Source organism: Amblyomma americanum, chromosome 9 (assembly GCF_052857255.1).
Source record: "Amblyomma americanum isolate KBUSLIRL-KWMA chromosome 9, ASM5285725v1, whole genome shotgun sequence".
NCBI lineage: Eukaryota > Metazoa > Arthropoda > Arachnida > Ixodida > Ixodidae > Amblyomma > Amblyomma americanum.
This window is the reverse complement of record NC_135505.1, coordinates 1,410,494-1,428,909: the sequence shown is the minus strand read 5'-3', so window position 1 is coordinate 1,428,909 and position 18,416 is coordinate 1,410,494. Positions and strand designations below refer to the sequence as shown.

Here is an 18,416-nt window from a genome sequence, read left to right as displayed (position 1 = left end):
CGAAACGCGGCCACCGTGGTTGGGATCCAACCCGGGTACTCCGGATCAGTAGCCGAGCGCTCTAACCACTAAGCCACCGTGGCGGGTGTCATACGTTTGCCATTCGTCGTTTTGTCACTTAGGTTTCTCTGACCGTGTCGACCGAGTGGCGCTCAGTCTTCACGAAGTTGCATCCGTTCGCCGTTTTGTGATTGCGTCGGGCGGTTCCGCCTCTTTGAATGAAAAGTGCCTTATCTTTGCATGTGTTGGACGAGCAGTGTGGTGCACACTCGGGTTGTGGACAACATGGCCCTGCCGGGTCCATCAAAGAAGAGTGGGAAGTATTCCAACTAAATGTAGTGACCTTGCTGTCTAGCCTATACAGTGAAAGCACAAGTTTGGAGCAAATACAGGCACAAATCGTCGCCAGCAAGAGAAATTTGTCGCGAGGTAAAATCAGTGACGTTTTTAAGCCAATTTCATCTCAATAAAGTGGTTTTTTTGTACTTCACGGATTTTTCGGTCTGTTCGATTATTCGGACCATTTTCCGGGTCCCTTCGATTCCGAAAAATCGGTCGGTGACTGTGTTTCCGAACTGTCCTAAGAATCTCACACGGCCACAGGACATCTTACACGGCCACAGACATAGAAAACCACCCCGGAAGAGGAAACCTCCTGCACAAGCATCCAAGCTACGTCAGCCGAATGTCGACAACAACAGGGCGATACATCCTCTCCAAGCTTCCTTGCATGCTGTGATGCCTGCAAATAAGGGAACAGCCTTGTAGCCATCGGTTAAGCGACAGCAATTTGACTCTGACTCTGCCACTCTGATGCCTCCACTTGATGGTGCTTCAACAAATACACCGCATCACCATTTAGCATCCAGTGGAAAGGAGATTATTGAAAATTGTGCCCGTTCTATGATAATTTGCATCGGAATAAAAATGCTTTTTTCTCAAGCTTTCGCATTGGGTTATGGTACACGATACGACGCACCCTTTCATCCCGTCTGATACATTTCCAGCGTGAGAAAGTTTTTACCTAAAACGAGTTGTAAATAGCTTCGCTATACTAGTGCTCTGCATCTTGAAAATTAGCCCACTCAACGAAACAATGTTTGAACGGTCTTCATACAGAGTGAAGAAGCAACGATAAGCATCAAGCAAAAACTTTCCGGTGCAATACTTTTCTGCCCTTGTGAGCGTAAAAGGGCACGAGGACCCCCACTTATCTTTATTATGCTTAGATCAATGATTAGATAGAATGAAACATGAATTGAGCGAGGAAGCGAAACGGGAATGAGCTTCGAGTGCTGCTCGACTGAGCCATTATCATTAACCGCTTTGCACAAGATAATTTCATGCAAACAAAATTTTATGACTGCTACACTACTGATTTTAATTTTAAGCAACGAATTTCTTTTGTGTTTTGAATTAAATTCACGCCACCAAAGCGAAAATCGAGCTTGGGCAGCGGAATCTCAAGGCGCCAGAACCGCTCAACTGGATGGATGGATGGATGGATGGATACGGCTGAACCCTTTACATCGGGCGGTGGCTCAAGCCACCTAGCCATGTCTTGTGAAATTTTACTCCTGTCTTGCTTTCAGCCACCAATCAGATAACCTTCGCTTGGTTACTTCTAACCTCTTAAAATCCACTTTCCCTTCACTATCCCTAAACCCCAATGCCTTGGGTAAGTCAGCCCCGCTGCCTTCCACTGTAGGGTGAAGCCCTGTAGGGTGGGCCCGCTGACATCAGCGCCATCTGTCGGCTTGCAGCCAAACTGCATGGCGCACTCCGCCGTGGCAGAACATAATCGGGACGCTCCAGCGGGCGCAGTGTCGACACCTCAGTATTCTTGCACCGTGCTTCCAACAGATCGTCTTCAGACGCCTCCAGACCCGCTCTCTGTCATCCCCTCAGCTGTTATCCCACTATTGTGGCGCGTCCCCAGCATGCTCCCTATGCGGTGACCCTCAGGCCACACTCCCCCACATCCTTTTCGGCTGCCCTACTGACCCTCCCCCGCAGGGACAGCACGGCATCTCGAGCTGAGAGGACTGGGAGGTCCTGCTCACATCTGCAGACTTGACATCGCAGCTTGCTGCGGTGACTCGGGCTGCTAACGTCGTGTCCCGACATGATCTACATGATGCAGTGCGGGACCGCGCAGTGGCCCAGGGACCCAGCAGGGTCTAAAACTAACTTGCAGAAATAAAGATTTTCTGCCTGGCAGTCCTCATGGAAATTTTTCTCCACAGCGCATGTTAACACGTGGTTGGAGATGGCAAAAACTGCATTAAAGACATGAGTTGCATGAAAAAGTGTTGACAATCTTGGTTACGTGCCTGCAACATGCAATTTTGACATTCTGCTGCACCAGCAACAGCAACTGTCTAAGAAATATAACAGTGCTAACACATGCATTCACAGAATGAGAGGAGAAATACGAAACAGAAGCGCTGGCTGTCAACTGAAATTTTATTGATGGAAGGCAGACGCCGTATAGCAGTGAGGAACAGATGGGAAAAAAATGGGAGCGATGCAGTCGGGGATAACAACAGCAACAAAAAATGTAAGCACTAGCAAGCAACATAAGAAAACCAAAACAAAGGAAAAAAACTCATTTTGTTGGCCACTTCTAAAAGCCGACATCTGCTGCAAAGAGTTATAAAGACAGGCTGCTAATGCGCCTACTGCCCAACATGGTATACTTCACAGCTGACACGCCATTTTGTCTGCACTATTACAGAGAATCCAGATCTCTCCCGACCAAGCCATGCATCCTTTGCACTAACCAACGTGCACAACCAAACCTATATACTCGCCTCTTTAAATCGCTTCAGTTCCAAAAAATGTGCATGCCAGGTAAAACATGAAACTCAGTTCGTGTTCCACAAGAGTGGTCTACGCCATTGCCTTGACATGTGGAAAGCTTTGTCAGCCAAACTGGCCGGTGCATCGGAGAACGTCTGGGGGAGCATGCCCGAAATTTAAGTGATTTAAAGGACAAGTACACACATTTGGTTATGCATGCAGGTTAGGAAGTGCAAAGGGTGCGTGGCTCCGCTCAGAGACCAAGATTCTCGGTAAGAGTGCCGAGAAGACAGCGCATGTCAGCCTGGAAGCATACCATATAAGAAATATGGCAGTAGGTGCATTAGCACCACTCTTTATTGTGCTTTGCTCCAGAGGTCAACTTTTGACAAGTGACCAACAATTTTATTTTTTTTGTGTGTTTTGGTATGGATTGATTTTCTTATACTGCTTGCTAGCGTGTGCATTCTTCGATGCTGTAGTTATCCCCAGATGTATCGCTGCCATCCTTTTCCCACCTGTTCCTCACCTTTATAGGTGCCTGCCTTCCATCAATAAAATTTAAGTTGAGAGTCGGCGTTTGTGCCTCGTATTTCTCCTCACGTTCTGTGGATGCATGAGTTAGGGCTGTTACATTTCTTAGGTTCAGAATGCACAAACTCGCCCAGAAAGAAGTTTTAATCAAACAGCAAATGACTCTCCTTTGCATCGCTGGTAGCCAAAATACCACCGAATGGCCGCTTAGGCAGCAATCACGGTGTTCGCCCCAAGGCAAGCCATCTTGTGGCTGCAGCAACAAACATGCCATAACAAATTTGTGCGTCTTCTTTCTCATCAAGGAATGACAGTGGCAAGTGACAGTAGCCAGCCTAGTGTGCCTTTATGCAAAAGCTACCAGAACCAACAGAATAGTCAGCTGTGCTTCCAGGAAAGAAAGCATTTTTTTATGCACCCCTATGCAACAAAACAAAGCAGTCTTAACGACTTATTATGAAATGGGTTTAGTATGATATGCAACTTGCAATCTCTTGCTACGGAAATAAACATGTACATGCTCACCTGTCCATTCACGGCATCAAGTGTGTTTAGTGGCAGGGTAGCAGGAGCCTTTGCTTGAGTAGTGTCCTCTGCACATATTGAGGTCAAAAGACATCACACTTTTGACATGAAATGCAGTTTGGCCAACTCAGAAACCATGATCATAACTCGATGATGGGCTGCAGAAATCTGGAAGTCAGCTACCCAGCAAAGCAAGAGCTCCGTCATGGCACGTGTTGCCCTGCACGCAGAAGTTGGGTGCAGTGCTGGAGATGATCGCCTTATGCCCCACATGCATGTGACAAGCAGCAGGTAGGAACAGCTCTGCTTCATCTCCCATCGCAAGTAATGGCTCAGCACGAGTGTGCTTAATCCTTTTATCACAACATACAGCAGGAGCGTGCAGAAAAGATGTGCAACGTTTCTGTGCCTCCCTAAGTCTCCAGTGCTGCACCCAATTTCTTCAGCCAAAACAGGTCTAGCCACCATCGTTAAGGAGTATTCACTGTGCACGGTAGCCAACTTCAAGATTTCTGCAACTCGCCCATTGTGCAGTATGCGGGCAGTGCTCTTCCAGTAAAAAAGGAGAAGAGGAAACAAAGCTTTCTAGGTTCTACTCGCATGTGAAGTAGTGTCGGCACTCGATGTTGCAGCACGCTACTTCTCTGCCGATGAGAACTTTGACGTTGCACTGAAGCTCTTGGGCAAGCTCCAAATGATGCTTATGTAGCCTCAGCAGAAGGAACAGAAGCAAATGCACATCACCGATTACTTTTAATTTTGAAAACCCTTCCCCATAAATAAACATGCTTTGGAGCATAAATAGTGTCCTATATTCTAGCACTAAAGCTGGCTGCTTACGCGTATGCATTTTAGTACTTGTTTCTGGTGCATAACTGGCCAATAAATTTTATTTGCCATCAGGACCGCATGAATTTGATTCTCAGAATTGCCCGGCACAAACTTATAGTAGCGCCTAGATCGCGATAATGAGTCTAGGTGCGACTGCTTAGAATTCAGCCCGTGTGATAGGGCGCAATGACCGCTCATTCCTGCTGCCATTCGATAATTCGAACTTCGCTTAATTCGAACAATTTTGCAGTCCCCTTCGGGTTAGATTTAACGAGCTTTCATTGTAAAAGAAAATGATGCAAATAAATCAAAACAAGCATGTGTGCTTGATTTTAGTGGCTCACAGAGCTTTTTTTCAGCATAGTTGGAAATTCATTTTATGGTGAACAATTGCACAATTGTTTTTCTTCCGAAATTTGCTGGATGAATGGGTCTCTAATGAATGAGAAGAATACTAGACTCACCACAGGGTACAGCAACTTCCTCTGGAGATGTAGAAGGCGGGGCTGAATCACCATGAAACAAAACCAATCTCAGAACTGGTCACTAATGGATCGAGAAAAATCCAACACTGACCACAACGTACATCAGATTCAGTCGGAGACACGCAAGCCAGGACCGAGTCAACATCTAAACAAACAAAACCATTGTAAAAAAAATACTGTACACCACTTCACTGCATTTTGGCTAATGAAAATATAGCAAATTAAACACAGGCAAGCACTTTGGCAATTAAAACCTGAAATGCAAATGTCCCAGCAATCTATGCATTGCCTTCACCAATACAGAACGTTTTCTGAGCACATCACAACTGCAGTGCAAAGTTCCAGAAGAAAGTTAATGCCTCGTGCCTGTATCATTACCCCTTTACAGAGGATATTCGCTTCACTGTACAGCACAGAGCTTCAGCAGTGCAGACTGGAGCAGGTAGGCATAGGCGCCAATGCCCGCATGCTTCTCTCGCTCAATGGGAGCATGAATGCCTTTATTGCCATATCGCGCCTTACCACACAAGATGGAGCAAAAAAAAGAATTTGAGAGGCCGTTAAGTCACATTTTTTGAAGCCGAACAAGAGTGCTCCTCCTTGCTTGTTGGCCACTGTTTCAGTGTGTATGCACAGCAGACAATGTTGAAAAAGACAATGCTACGCTCAACATTATTGGCTCTGCCGCCAGTCAAAGAATCCCAGTTATTCCTTAGAAAAACATTCGACTTCCAGCACACTTTCTATCGTGCAACTCAGTGAGAAAGGGCCTCTCTTGAGCCTCCCTTCCTCCATACCACACACTGCCTGCTACAGATCAGTCCTCTTATTTCCCGTGAGAGATTGGCAATGGCTCCCAAAACACTAGTCAGTCACTCTTTGAATTTCTTTTCTTAGCCAACCATGTGCTATAGTATTCCCGGTTAGCAGAGGACCAAGACAGGTCCAAAAACGTCAGCCGTTTCCTTTTTTATAATTTGGCGGGTGTTCGTTCGTTTGCTGTTATACTTCATTGTTGCCCAATTATCATACTTACTTGATTCTAATGTGCACCTTTTTCCCAGAGAAGTTGACCAAAAATGGCCCCCTGGCAGTTTTCACAGCTGATCTAAGAAAGCTTTGGTTTGCACCTGAATTCAACACCACCTTATACTGCTTCAGATAATCAGTGAATGCTTTGAGGGATCCACTGCTCAAGGGATAGAGTAAGAATACTGGCCCTAAGGACTGGCCTCAGCTAATTCACCTGTTCTCAATTGCCTGTACGGGTGATGTTTAAGGGAGCCGGAAATAAAAGTTAGCAGTTAAAATTTTACCTGTAGCACCTGTAGCTCTTGTCGTGGCCGTCAGCATCGCCTCGGGAAGTTGTGCGCCTGCAAGCATATCAAACGAAACATTGATTAGAGTTTGCTCTAATTTGACTAGATATTCGGGAATATCATAAGTGTTACCTGGGTCCAAACAGGGAGGCATAATGTATTCCTTTTTTATTATTGTTTTATTAATATTGTTATCCACTGCTCAAGGGATAAAGAATACTGGCCCTAGGAACTGGCCTCAGCTAATTCACCTGTTCTCATATGTCTGTACTGGTGATGTTTCAGGGAGCCGGAAATAAAAATTAGCAGTTAAAAATTTACCTGTAGCACCTGTAGCACTTGTCGTGGCCGTCAGCATCGCCTCGGGAAGTTGTGCACCTGCAAACATATCAAACGAAACATTGATTACAGTTTGCTCTAATTTGACAAGATATTCGGGAATATCATAAGTGTTACCTGGGTCCAAAGAGGGAGGCATAATGTATTCCTTTTTTATTATTGTTTTATTAATATTGTTATCCACTGCTCAAGGGATAAAGAATACTGGCCCTAGGAACTGGCCTCAGCTAATTCACCTGTTCTCATATGTCTGTACTGGTGATGTTTCAGGGAGCCGGAAATAAAAATTAGCAGTTAAAAATTTACCTGTAGCACCTGTAGCACTTGTCGTGGGCGTCAGCATCACCTGGTGAAGTTGTGCGCCTGCAAACATATCAAACGAAACATAGATTTCAGTTTGCTCTAATTTTACAAGATATTCGGGAATATCATAAGTGTTACCTGGGTCCAGAGAGGGAGGCATAATATATTCTGCAATGACCTCACCACGCTGCTGGCCCCTTCGAACATAGCTCGCTATTTCATCTGCGATTATTGAAGTGCATAAAAAAATAAGCACTGTGAAACGACAATGAAGTGTGGCACAGAAAGGCCCCTTGTTACATAAAAGGTACAACAGTGTCCGAAAATGGCTTCTATTTCTCCCTTCCTAACTCATAAAAGCTCCTTTTACAGTGAAAGTGCATCTTTGTCATTAGAATTCAGCAACCTATTCATAGAGGCCAACATCAAGTTGTCCTCAGTGTCCCTTCAAATATGCCACTAAATGTCCGCAAGTTTATTTGCATGAAGCAAGATTGCGATAAAGAGGGGAGCATAGTTTGAGCATTCCCAGGAATATTAAAGCAATCATTAGGCCAAAAAATGCCAAAAATTTGCTGCACTTTATATTTACACTTGCAGGCCTCGTGAATAGTGAAATGTTTATGACATAGCAAGTACTCAGGCTGGAAGCAACTACTGCATCTGTCCGAGCAAGCTGAGAAACAAACAACTTCTATTTCCTGTTCTTCCAAGGCATGTGTTATTTTGCTCATCTTAGAGGAAACGGCTCATTTTTCCATAAGCAGAGGCTTTGTGGCTGTACATTGAGCCTTCCGCGCCCATCGCACAGCAGACGTCCAAGTGCTAACGAAGGAACTAAATTGACGAAAGCCGTGATCATAAATCGCCAGCTGAGAAGCCCTCGGCGAGGCCCCAGTGTTTGGGTTGTTGTTTCGGAGGCTTTTCCCCCCAAAACTTCTTGGGACTGCCAAAGTTTGCAAGCCAGTTGTAAGCCAGTTCCGGTAACCTGTAGTGTGCTACCACTACAGAATCTACTCGCTGGTTTGGCCACTGTCAGTCCCAATCCCATCATGCCTACCGTGGCAATTTCATTAATGATTTGTCACGAGAAGTTGCTCTGGGGCTCTCAAGCCCCACCAGTGTCAGCATGTGCTATCACAAGGCAGTGGCGCATTGCTTAACCAGTGTGCCAGGAATGGTATCAAGACTCCTAGTGATCTATGAATGTAAAATATAGTACAAACAATCCGCATATTTGGGCATTAACTCATTAGCACTGTCGTGTCATACCCTTAAGGCAGAGCTTAAGTGTCTCCACCAGTTTTAGTACGCTAGCGATAGGCCCTCACTCAACAATTTCGCCTATCTTTCACTTATGCCACCTTGACCTTGAAAACCGAGCCTTGAACCGAAACTAAAAACAGGAGTGCTAGTGCAGCTAATTTGAATTTGGCCTAACCACGCTACATCATCCACCATATTTTTCAAACACACGCCCTCCTCTATTTCATGCATCTGCGTATCTCTGCTGAGAAATGGCTATTGGTAAGATTTTTTCAGAGGTCACACAGCTACCGTGACAGTGCCACGATGGGAAAATTGGGCGGCCTCGGCATGTGGGAGAGAAGAACCTTATTTGCTGCTCAGTGAACATTTTGGGCCATATTCTGGGTGACCTGTGGGCCCAGAGGGTGGCCAGTTTGAAGGAGAACCTCCCGGAAATCTGTTCCCTCGGACGATGTCGAACTGGTTTGGTTTGGTTTATGGCTGTTTACGTCCCAAAGGAACAAGGGCTATGAGGGGCGCCGTAGGGAAGGGCTACGGAAATTTTGACCACCTAGGGTTCTTTAACGTGCACCGACATCGCACAGTACATGGGCCTGGGACTCGTATGATGTATAACTGGGAGGCCTACTGCACAGGAGCACAGACCTTTGGGCGAGTTGTTGCATTGCAATCATGTAGAAGCGCAAAAAACATGGACAAAGAAGGACTGGACAACACGAAGCGCTCGTGTTGTCCAGTCGTTCTTTGTCCCTGTTTTTTGCGCTTCTACATGATCGCCTACTGCAACCTGCTGCTAATGGCTTCAGGGTTCACAACTCTGCTGGATGGGGGATATCGTGACCACCGGCCAAAAATGCAGTCTGCAAGTGTGGACTAAAAACCTCAAGGAGAGAAAACGTTACTTCTTTGTCTCCATCTTGAGCCATGCTATAAATAAGTGAATAGTTTGCCTCTTTCTACTCCTGCTGCCTGTGCCCTGCCTGCGTTCCTTCAACCTGTGCTCCATCAGTGAAACCATATTCAAAAATTATAAAGCGCACTTAGGACAACAGACAAGAGAGACCAAACCACACAAGCGCTTACTCGCAACTGCGCGTTTATTCGAGAAACACACAAAAGGAAGAACAATCACAAACAAAACAAAAGCCATCGCGCAGCCGTGACAGGAAAAGTGCTCATACAGGTGCGTCAAGATAACAAAACTCTCTTTCATGCAAAACCACCATAGGGTCGGCAACACACGTGTGCTGATTCTTACGGATGTGATAGGCCTCTGAAATCTCTCTGGTTAGCTGATTAGGGTGTCGGAACAAGATTTTAGTTTGGTCAAGCAAAGGCTTGCAGCCGCTGCATTTTGAACAGCGCTTAGCGAGATTAGATGAAGGCGACTTATTCAATGACAAAAAATGCTCTTGCAAGCGCACATTAAGGCAGCGGCCCGTTTGACCGATATAGGGCCGGCCACAAGAAAAGGGAATGTGATACACCACTCCTTTTCAACGTCTGACATAGCGGTTCTTGTGATTCACAGTGCAGCACCGCTTTCGTTTATCACATACACCGCTGCTAGAGCGCGCAGCAACCTTCGCACAAACACTACTAACTTTCTGAGGGGCAGAGAAGAGAACATTAACGCCATATCTGTTACCCACGTTTTTTAGTTGATGAGAAAACCGATGAACATAAGGTATGACTGAGATATTTTTCTTTTTCTCCTCAGAACCCTTCAAAAGTGACCTATTGAACTCTTTTACTTTTTTCAGCACCTTGCTAGAAGCTAGAAACAGCACGTCCTCTGGAAATCCAGCCAATCTTAGTCTGTTCACTTGCTCGCAGAAACTTTCCTTCATTTTGTGGGGGCACGACTTGAGCAAAGACGATCCTAGGCAGGAGACAGCAATGCCGCACTTCACAATTTTTGAGTGATTTGATTGATAATTTAAGAGTGGTTTATCAGACCTCGGAGAATACCTCCAGCACACATGATCCTGCACGAAATGAAGTTTTGTGTCAAGGAACTGCAGGCAATCGTTTGTAGGAGTTTCAAATGTGAACTGTAATCCACGCCCATATTCTTTAACATTCTTAATAATGTCCACCGCCCTCCTTGTAAATTCATGTCGGTCAACAAACACCAGATAATCATCGACATACCTGAAAATCTTTTTTGCAAGGCCACTCTGATTCTTTTCAATATAAGAGTCAACTCGAGACAGGAAGATATCACTGAGGACGGGCGCTACTTTGGATCCGATACAAACACCTGTCTTTTGAATAAACAAATGCCCATTCCAGTGGCTGTTGTCGACTACCTTAAGAATCATAATCCTAAAGGAGCGTCTGCATTTAGTATTGATGTTAAGGACCTCTTCTACTCGCTGCCACATGACACACTGATGAAATTTGTTAGTGATTGCATTACCGAGGATAATGATGAACAATGCTTTGTCAATGCCTGTGGTATTTCCGTTCCTTCGTTTTTAGAAGTGCTGTCGTTTTATATGGCTTCTACTTTTGTTGACTGGAATGGGCATTTGTTTATTCAAAAGACAGGTGTTTGTATCGAATCCAAAGTAGCGCCCGTCCTCAGTGATATCTTCCTGTCTCGAGTTGACTCTTATATTGAAAAGAATCAGAGTGGCCTTGCAAAAAAGATTTTCAGGTATGTCGATGATTATCTGGTGTTTGTTGACCGACATGAATTTACAAGGAGGGCGGTGGACATTATTAAGATTTTTAAAGAATATGGGCGTGGATTACAGTTCACCTTTGAAACTCCTACAAACGATTGCCTGCAGTTCCTGCAGATCTCGCTAAGCACTGTTCAAAATGCAGCGGCTGCAAGCCTTTGCTTGACCAAACTAAAATCTTGTTCCGACACCCTAATCAGCTAACCAGAGAGATTTCAGAGGCCTATCACATCCGTAAGAATCAGCACACGTGTGTTGCCGACCCTATGGTGGTTTTGCATGAAAGAGAGTTTTGTTATCTTGACGCACCTGTATGAGCACTTTTCCAGTCACGCCTGCGCGATGGCTTTTGTTTTGTTTGTGATTGTTCTTCCTTTTGTGTGTTTCTCGAATAAACGCGCAGTTGCGAGTAAGCGCTTGTGTGGTTTGGTCTCTCTTGTCTGTTGTCCTAAGTGCGCTTTATAATTTTTGAAAATGAAAAACCAACTACCTCAGATGTCAATTCTGCTTCAGTGAAACCATACCTGATGCTCGGTGAGACCAAAGGGTCAATATATGCTAAGAGACGCATCTGAGTACAGCATGAATTGTGTAATTCACTGAAGTTTAAAGTATTGCGCCAACCGACTCAGAAAAATAAAACCAAAGGTGCTTACCAATTTTCTCCAGCTGGGCACTCGTAAGCTGCCTATTTAATTCATTGGCAGCCTACAATTTCCTACGCAGGCGCCTGTTTTCTTTATCTTTTCGGGCCAGAGCATCCTTTATGCTGCCCACTCTGCAGTCTAAAATTTAGAATGCACAAGAACAAAAATGTAGACAACAAAAATAATGTGCACCAATATATTGCCGCCAGTGATGCTACTCGTAAAATAAAAAAACATCCTCCAATAAATTTACCTTTTGCTCGTATCCTCAATAATTTCAGAAAGAAGGCTGCTGCTCGCAGCATTCTGATTCTTGACAGCTTCCTTTCTTTGTGGCAAGCTCTGGTATAGAAAATACAGTGACTTTATTTGTTGCACTATAAGTCTCAATTCTGCATGGTTTTTGCCTTTTTTGAATAAGCAACAGTGTTGAGATAGACCCACAAGATAAGTGGTTATGTATGCCAAAGGCGCTTGGTGCAAGCCTACAGAATACAAAGAATACACATGAGTGACTGCATACTCACCCTCTTTTCACCTGGCACCGTTTCATCGCCTGGCACCCTTTCATTGCCTGGCACCCTTTCTTCCGCTTGTTCAATAAAACGCGGCAGTGGTCCCCGCATCAGTTTTATTTTTTTCCTTAATGAATCGAATGTATCTGAAAAGAGAATGTTGTCCAGATTTGAATTAGTTGCATTCATGGGTTAAAATGGGGTAACTTTCCAGCTTTAATACAGCTATGAGATGAGGATCTTTATGTGGCTTTTGTGCTCCTGATCAAGCTGCCATCAACAGAACTCGGCACAGACGCAAAGCTTCACACCTTGGCAACACCAAATGTGCCTTACTCAAAACGTCACACTATTACACCATCTGTGCAGCTGTAATTGACCATCAGTATGGTGGTATCAATTTTTGAGGTAGAGAACACATTCTGTACACTGTAGGTATCGTTTATTGTAGGTACAGCCACGTGTTGGGAACACAAGAGCGGAACATTACTGCTTGCACTTCGCCTGGTCATCGTGCTCTCAGCAGCGGACAAATAGCTAAACACGTTCGATAGCAGCCATTTGACCACGACCGCAAGGTGAACACGGCTGTAGTGGTGCTGCATCGCTACAGCCGTATTCAATGCCTTGCGGCCTGGCGCCTGGGACCGCACACGAGTACAGAACAGGACCGCACTACGCTTGTGAAGAGCGCTCGAGCGGTGTGCTTAGAAGTAAATGAAGCGATGCGTTAGCGTAGATAATCTGCTAGGGCCAAACTGTACCTGTACGGTTTGCATGTCTATTCGGACCCCCCCCTCTCGTGGCTTGGTGGCTTTGGCGTTCGGTCGTGGTGGCCGTATTGCGATGGAGGCTAAGTACAAATCGGCCTAGAGTTGTGCGATGTACGCGCATGTTAAAGAACCCCGGGAGAACTGAATTAATCCGGAGCCCTCCTTTATCCCTCATGGTCCATGTGTCGCTTCGGTACGTTTACCCCCACAAATTAAAATTTATAAATTGTCCACTCGACTGCGCTCGAACGCAAATTTTACTAGTGAATTTCAGTACCTCTGATGGAGTCTGCACAGCCAACAGAAGCAAAGCGCACACAGCCAACCGCAGGCCGGCAGGTGCCAGGCATTTTCAAGGCACATTTGCGGCCAACGGCGAATGCTGCTCAGGACCGGAGCAAACAGCTCGCGCGCTCTAAACAAGTGTTGGCGCAGGCTAAGCTCTCTCCAGATACGGTTAGGCAAATCATACAAAGGCAGGCTTACCTGCAAGCGCGAGAACGTACGCTGGGTAGTACCCTAGTACCGCTCCGTCTTCACTACACCAATATATTTCATGTTTTTTCTCACTGTTGAAGTCGCCTTCATTCGTAGGCGAAAATCGCTTAATTAGTGCCACCGGCACTATTGCTTTCACTCTGTCCTCGTATCTCACAAATGCAAGCATTATGAATGAAAAAGCACGAGTGTCAATGCCTCTGAACGACGGCGACAATGCGTTTCGGCTACGGCATGGCTACGGCTACATCCCTGAGTGGCTGCGTTCGGTATTTGGAACCATACTGCAGTGGCTACTGTACCCATACCTCAATTCGGTTCTGCTTTGCTAGTATTGATACGCGGACTGAACATTATCAATAAAGCTCCGGTACATTCGTCACGAATATCAGTGCAGTACATAGGTTGACACAGAGAAAATTCTACTCCTTGTAGATATCAAATCATCTAATGGCGATTTCCACTGGTCGTGCTGGAGCAGCTTCTCTAGCTCCGCGACGACAAATTCGAGTTCTACTGGTCGACCTGGACCGACCGCGCGAATTCCGCTGGTCGTTTGGAGCAACTCCGTTCAATACGGAGCGCTGGTCGACAACGGTCGCTGTTCTCCGAGGCGGTTTGGGGCGCTCTTTTGCGATTCGAGCGCCTCGCTTCAGATCCACCAGTGGAATTCGCCATAAGTACAAGGGAGCGTTCCATGTATACATTGCATGACATGAAAACGAGTCTACACGAGTCCTTAACGAGTCCAGTATGTCCACGACAACATGCATACTGATTCTAGGTAAAGAGAGGATTTTACTCGTGCGCTGGTTCAATTAATGACTCATTTCCTGAACTTGATTCTTGCCTTGGACAGGGGTACATATGTCAGTGTGCTCTAAATAACCCCACAGAGGCTGCGCCTTCAAAGAACTTTGGGGTACGTTGAACCGCAGAGCTAGAGCGAAGAGAGGAGGCATGCTCTAATATTAAATTCGTTAATAACAACTGATTGAACTTCCTTTATTTTGAGAAGAAGGCACAAAGCCTGTGGGGGGAAATGGGGAAATATACGTTAATCACACTAGAGGTCCGAGACAGTGTAGTTTAGTCGGCACCTTTATACCGCCCTGATCAGGACACTTTGGCTCCCATATATGTAGCAAATAGGGGCTGTACGTGTGTCGGTATCCGTGGGCATAGCAGCGCGGTACGGCAATTTATTTGCTGGAGTGACTGTATGGCCATTCTCCCGGTTTCAAATGCAGTGCAGTACGAGGACTTTACCGCGGTGATCGTATTAAATAACGCAGTGCTCGCGCCGCAACTCTGTAGCCCTTTGTGGCACGGCGTCTGCGTTCGTGCAAGCAACTTTTCACATGTTTTCTCGAAGCGCCTAGCGTCGTTTTCACGAAGTCGGTGGTGCCGCCTGCGATTAAAATGGCTACTGGACACAAAGTATTCTAGAGCACTATAGAAATGCCTTTTCAAAGCAAATTAGACGGACGCCACGAATTCCTGCAGCACGCCTGGGATGTGCTGCTTTTGTTGGAAGTGTTGTTGTTGTTGTTAGCCTATCTATCAAAAGATGGCACATACCCACACTGGGGGATCGGCCAAGAATCGGGTGGCTATTCACCTGTACTCAGGTAATAAACACGAGTGCTGTCTGGCGGAGTAACTTCTTTCCTCTCTAACGTGACGGAATGATTTAGTAAAGAACACTGCAGCTGACTTTTTTTTTGCGAAAACAGCTTGAAATGATACTGAAATTAACTTCGCATAAATGTGCTGCAGTTCCTTCCTTGAGTGTGGAAGAAGGCGCTGTGCGTGAAGCGTGAACTGTAGTTATTCAACCATTGGCATTTTTGACAACAAGGGTGCTTTAAATACACGCAGACAAATTTTCATATTACGCGACAGGAACGATCGCTTCGTCGAAAAGCTGTCGGCGCGAGTGCGTGTCGCAAATAATCGGGTGCTGCTTAAAAAAAAAAAAACTCGAATCATGCTAACAGTCTGCTGTTCCGGATGGCGTCATACGATTTAGCGTTTCGTGCAGCACAAAGTTACTAGTCAAGTTAGAGCCTATAGCTTGCGTCAGAAACTCGAACTAGCGACCTATATTCGGGGACTGCGTTAAAAAAACGTATCATGGTAACTGGCGGCTCTAGTATTTGATGATTGATTGCCATGTGATGGGCGATGACAAGTTAATGAAGTCATTGTTTTTATTTGATTAATTAAAAATAAAATAAGTATTATAAAAAGGGAGGTTGAAAATCATGATGATGCTAATTAAAAATTTAGTGCGTATAACTGATAAAATTAATCCTTTGAAACAATTGAAAAAATGCGTTCAAGGTGTACTGCTCAGATTAGAACGCACCCATTACGCCATCGCGATTGAGTATTGAGTGCAGGCAAGCTGGAAAAGCCGGTCGTGTACGAAACGTGTTGGCGGCTACTGTTTCGTGGCCGAAGCTGTGTTGTATGAAAGCGTCTGCTAGGTTGCCAGTTGCCTTCCGCCGGTGCGAACTCTCAACATCCGCGATTGCGAAATCCACCGAGATTGTACTCTGCTGGTCATACGTACCTGAGGTTTACTGACGTTGACGATGTCGAGATCTGCTCCGAAGAAACGGCGTTCCCCAACTCCGGCGTTTTTTTTTTTTTTGACTTCGCAGGTTAGTTTTTCTGCTACTTGATTCCGTTCTTTTATTTTTATTTTTTTATTTAAAAATATACTGTCAATCCCCAGAGGGATTGTAACAGGGGTGGATATAGAAAAACAATTTTACAGTATTATTAACAAAGAATTATACCAGAGAGAGCGGCACAATCGACTGGTTACATTAATACAGGACGTGTCAAGGGATATGTACAAGGAAGTCAAGAGGTAACACAGAAAACTTACTCTGTTTCAAAATACATAAATAACAATGGTAAGTACACAATTTGTAAAATTAGGATCATAAAATACATGCAAGTAATGCAGCACAAAACAATGAAAGCAGAAGGATCAATGTGCTAATAACACAGATACCATACAATAGTTTTACTCTGCGTTTGGCCACAATAGTGCTTCTTCTACAAGCTGGGTAAAGTTTTCAGGCGAGCTTTGTTGTGCAATTACTGGATCAAGTTTGTTCCACTCGTGCACTGCGAGAGGAAAAAAGGAGTAGAAAAAGGCGTTGTTTTTACACGAAAATTCCTTAATTGTGAGAGCGTGTTTGTGGCTGTGTTTCTAGAACGGTTGATACTAACAAAGGCTAAGGGATCAATCTTAAAGGAATTTTTAAGAAGTTCAAATAGGAACTTCAAGTGGTGTACCTTGGCTCGGTTAGTCAGCGTCGGAAGGCCTGCGAGATGCAGTAGTTCAGTTGGGGAATCGGTGCTGCGGTATCTGTTGAATATGAAACGAACGGCCTTGCGCTGCATGCTTTCTAACATGGTCACATCGTTTTTCACGTACGGAAACCAAGCTATGTTGGCATATTCAAGAACTGGACGAAAGAGGGTGACATATGCGAGTTGCTTAGTGCAAGGAGCAGAATGACGCAGCATACGTTTGAGAAAGAATAGTTTGTTCGTAGCTTTTTTTGTGACGTTTCGAACGTGCGTTGACCAGTTAAGATCTGATGTTATCGATACGCCCAAGTACCGATACTCCTGCACTTTACGTAGTGGGACGTTGTTGAGGCGGTATTCAAATTTAATGGTGCCTTTTTCTTGCTAATTGTCATGGAAACTGTTTTGTCTGGATTCAAATCAGCTGCCATTTATTGCACCATTGCGCGACACGATTCAGGGCGTTGTTAAGGTTTACTTGGTCCAGAATTGCAAGATGCCGGGCTAGTTGGTATTCCATGATGAAAAAACAGCGCAAGGAACGAGACGAAAACACGAAGGAAGAAGACACAGACACGGGCGCTGACTAACAACTGAAATTTTTATTTCGATGCAGGACACATATATAAAGTACAAAGATGGGGGTGTGTCCAAGGCGATCCTGCACAATCACCGAAACAGTGTGGTCACAAACGAGGGTACAAACGATAAAAAGGTGAAAAGGCCGAAAGAAAGACAAAAAGGCGATAAAACCACGGTGTAAGAGGCCGGGACGGAAGGTGAAAGCGACGAAAACGATGAAAACAGATATGCACGCGCCAAAAGGAAAAAAACAGCGTTAAACTAACGGTAAAAACGGGACTAAAATCGCGGCACAAGGTGATTAACAAAAAGACAGAGAGGGGCATTTAAGAACAGGATTAAACGTTTGCCCTGCCTCTAAGAAAATCCAATTCTTTTTGCGACAAGCACAGGGAGGGTGTTCTCACACATTGTTCCTCTGCGTTGTGGATTTCGAATGCTTCTACGATTTCCCTGGATATCCTATCCCGTCCTTTAGCAAGAATTGTGCAGCGATTGAAATCTGGGTAACAGGTTTCGTCCGGATCATCATCCTTACGTTTGCACTTTTTGCAGTGCTTGGCAAGGTGCCCAGAAATTGCCAAACTGTCTACATTATTCCTGTGCTCTTGAAGCCTAATGTTGAGGCACCTGCCTGTTTGGCCAATATATCTCTTCCCACAGGATACGGGCAGAGAGTAGACGACGCCGGTTTTGCAGGGGACGAGTTGTTCCGAATGAGTCTGCCCACACCCACGGGCGATCAGAGGTTTGTTCACCTTCGCGCATAGGGCGGAAAGCTTGTTTGGCGCTGAAAAGACGACGTCAACCCCTGAACGTTTCGCGACCTTTTTGAGGCGGTGGCTGACCTCATGAATGTAGGGCATTACGACCACTCTTCTGTTCTCCCTGTTGGACGCCTCCTGCGCGTCATGTCGTCCTTGTTTCTTGGCGACGGACCCGGCAACGGACACCAGAACGTTCAGGGGATA

The 18,416-nt window shown here is 45.3% G+C and overlaps 1 protein-coding gene across 1 annotated transcript in view; it reads right to left on the bottom strand.

Moving 5' to 3' along the window:
• Positions 1-18,416, bottom strand: part of LOC144104304 (uncharacterized) — a 35,913-nt gene that overhangs the window by 4,140 nt on the left and 13,357 nt on the right. Inside the window, exons 2-8 of the mRNA XM_077637214.1 lie at positions 7,277-7,360; positions 7,142-7,198; positions 6,818-6,874; positions 6,494-6,550; positions 5,269-5,322; positions 5,157-5,198; positions 3,862-3,929 (exon numbers count right to left, since the gene is read on the bottom strand). Coding sequence (XP_077493340.1) covers positions 3,862-3,929; positions 5,157-5,198; positions 5,269-5,322; positions 6,494-6,550; positions 6,818-6,874; positions 7,142-7,198; positions 7,277-7,298 — 357 coding nt within the window. The 5' untranslated portion in view covers positions 7,299-7,360. The remainder of the gene's footprint in view (positions 1-3,861; positions 3,930-5,156; positions 5,199-5,268; positions 5,323-6,493; positions 6,551-6,817; positions 6,875-7,141; positions 7,199-7,276; positions 7,361-18,416) is intronic.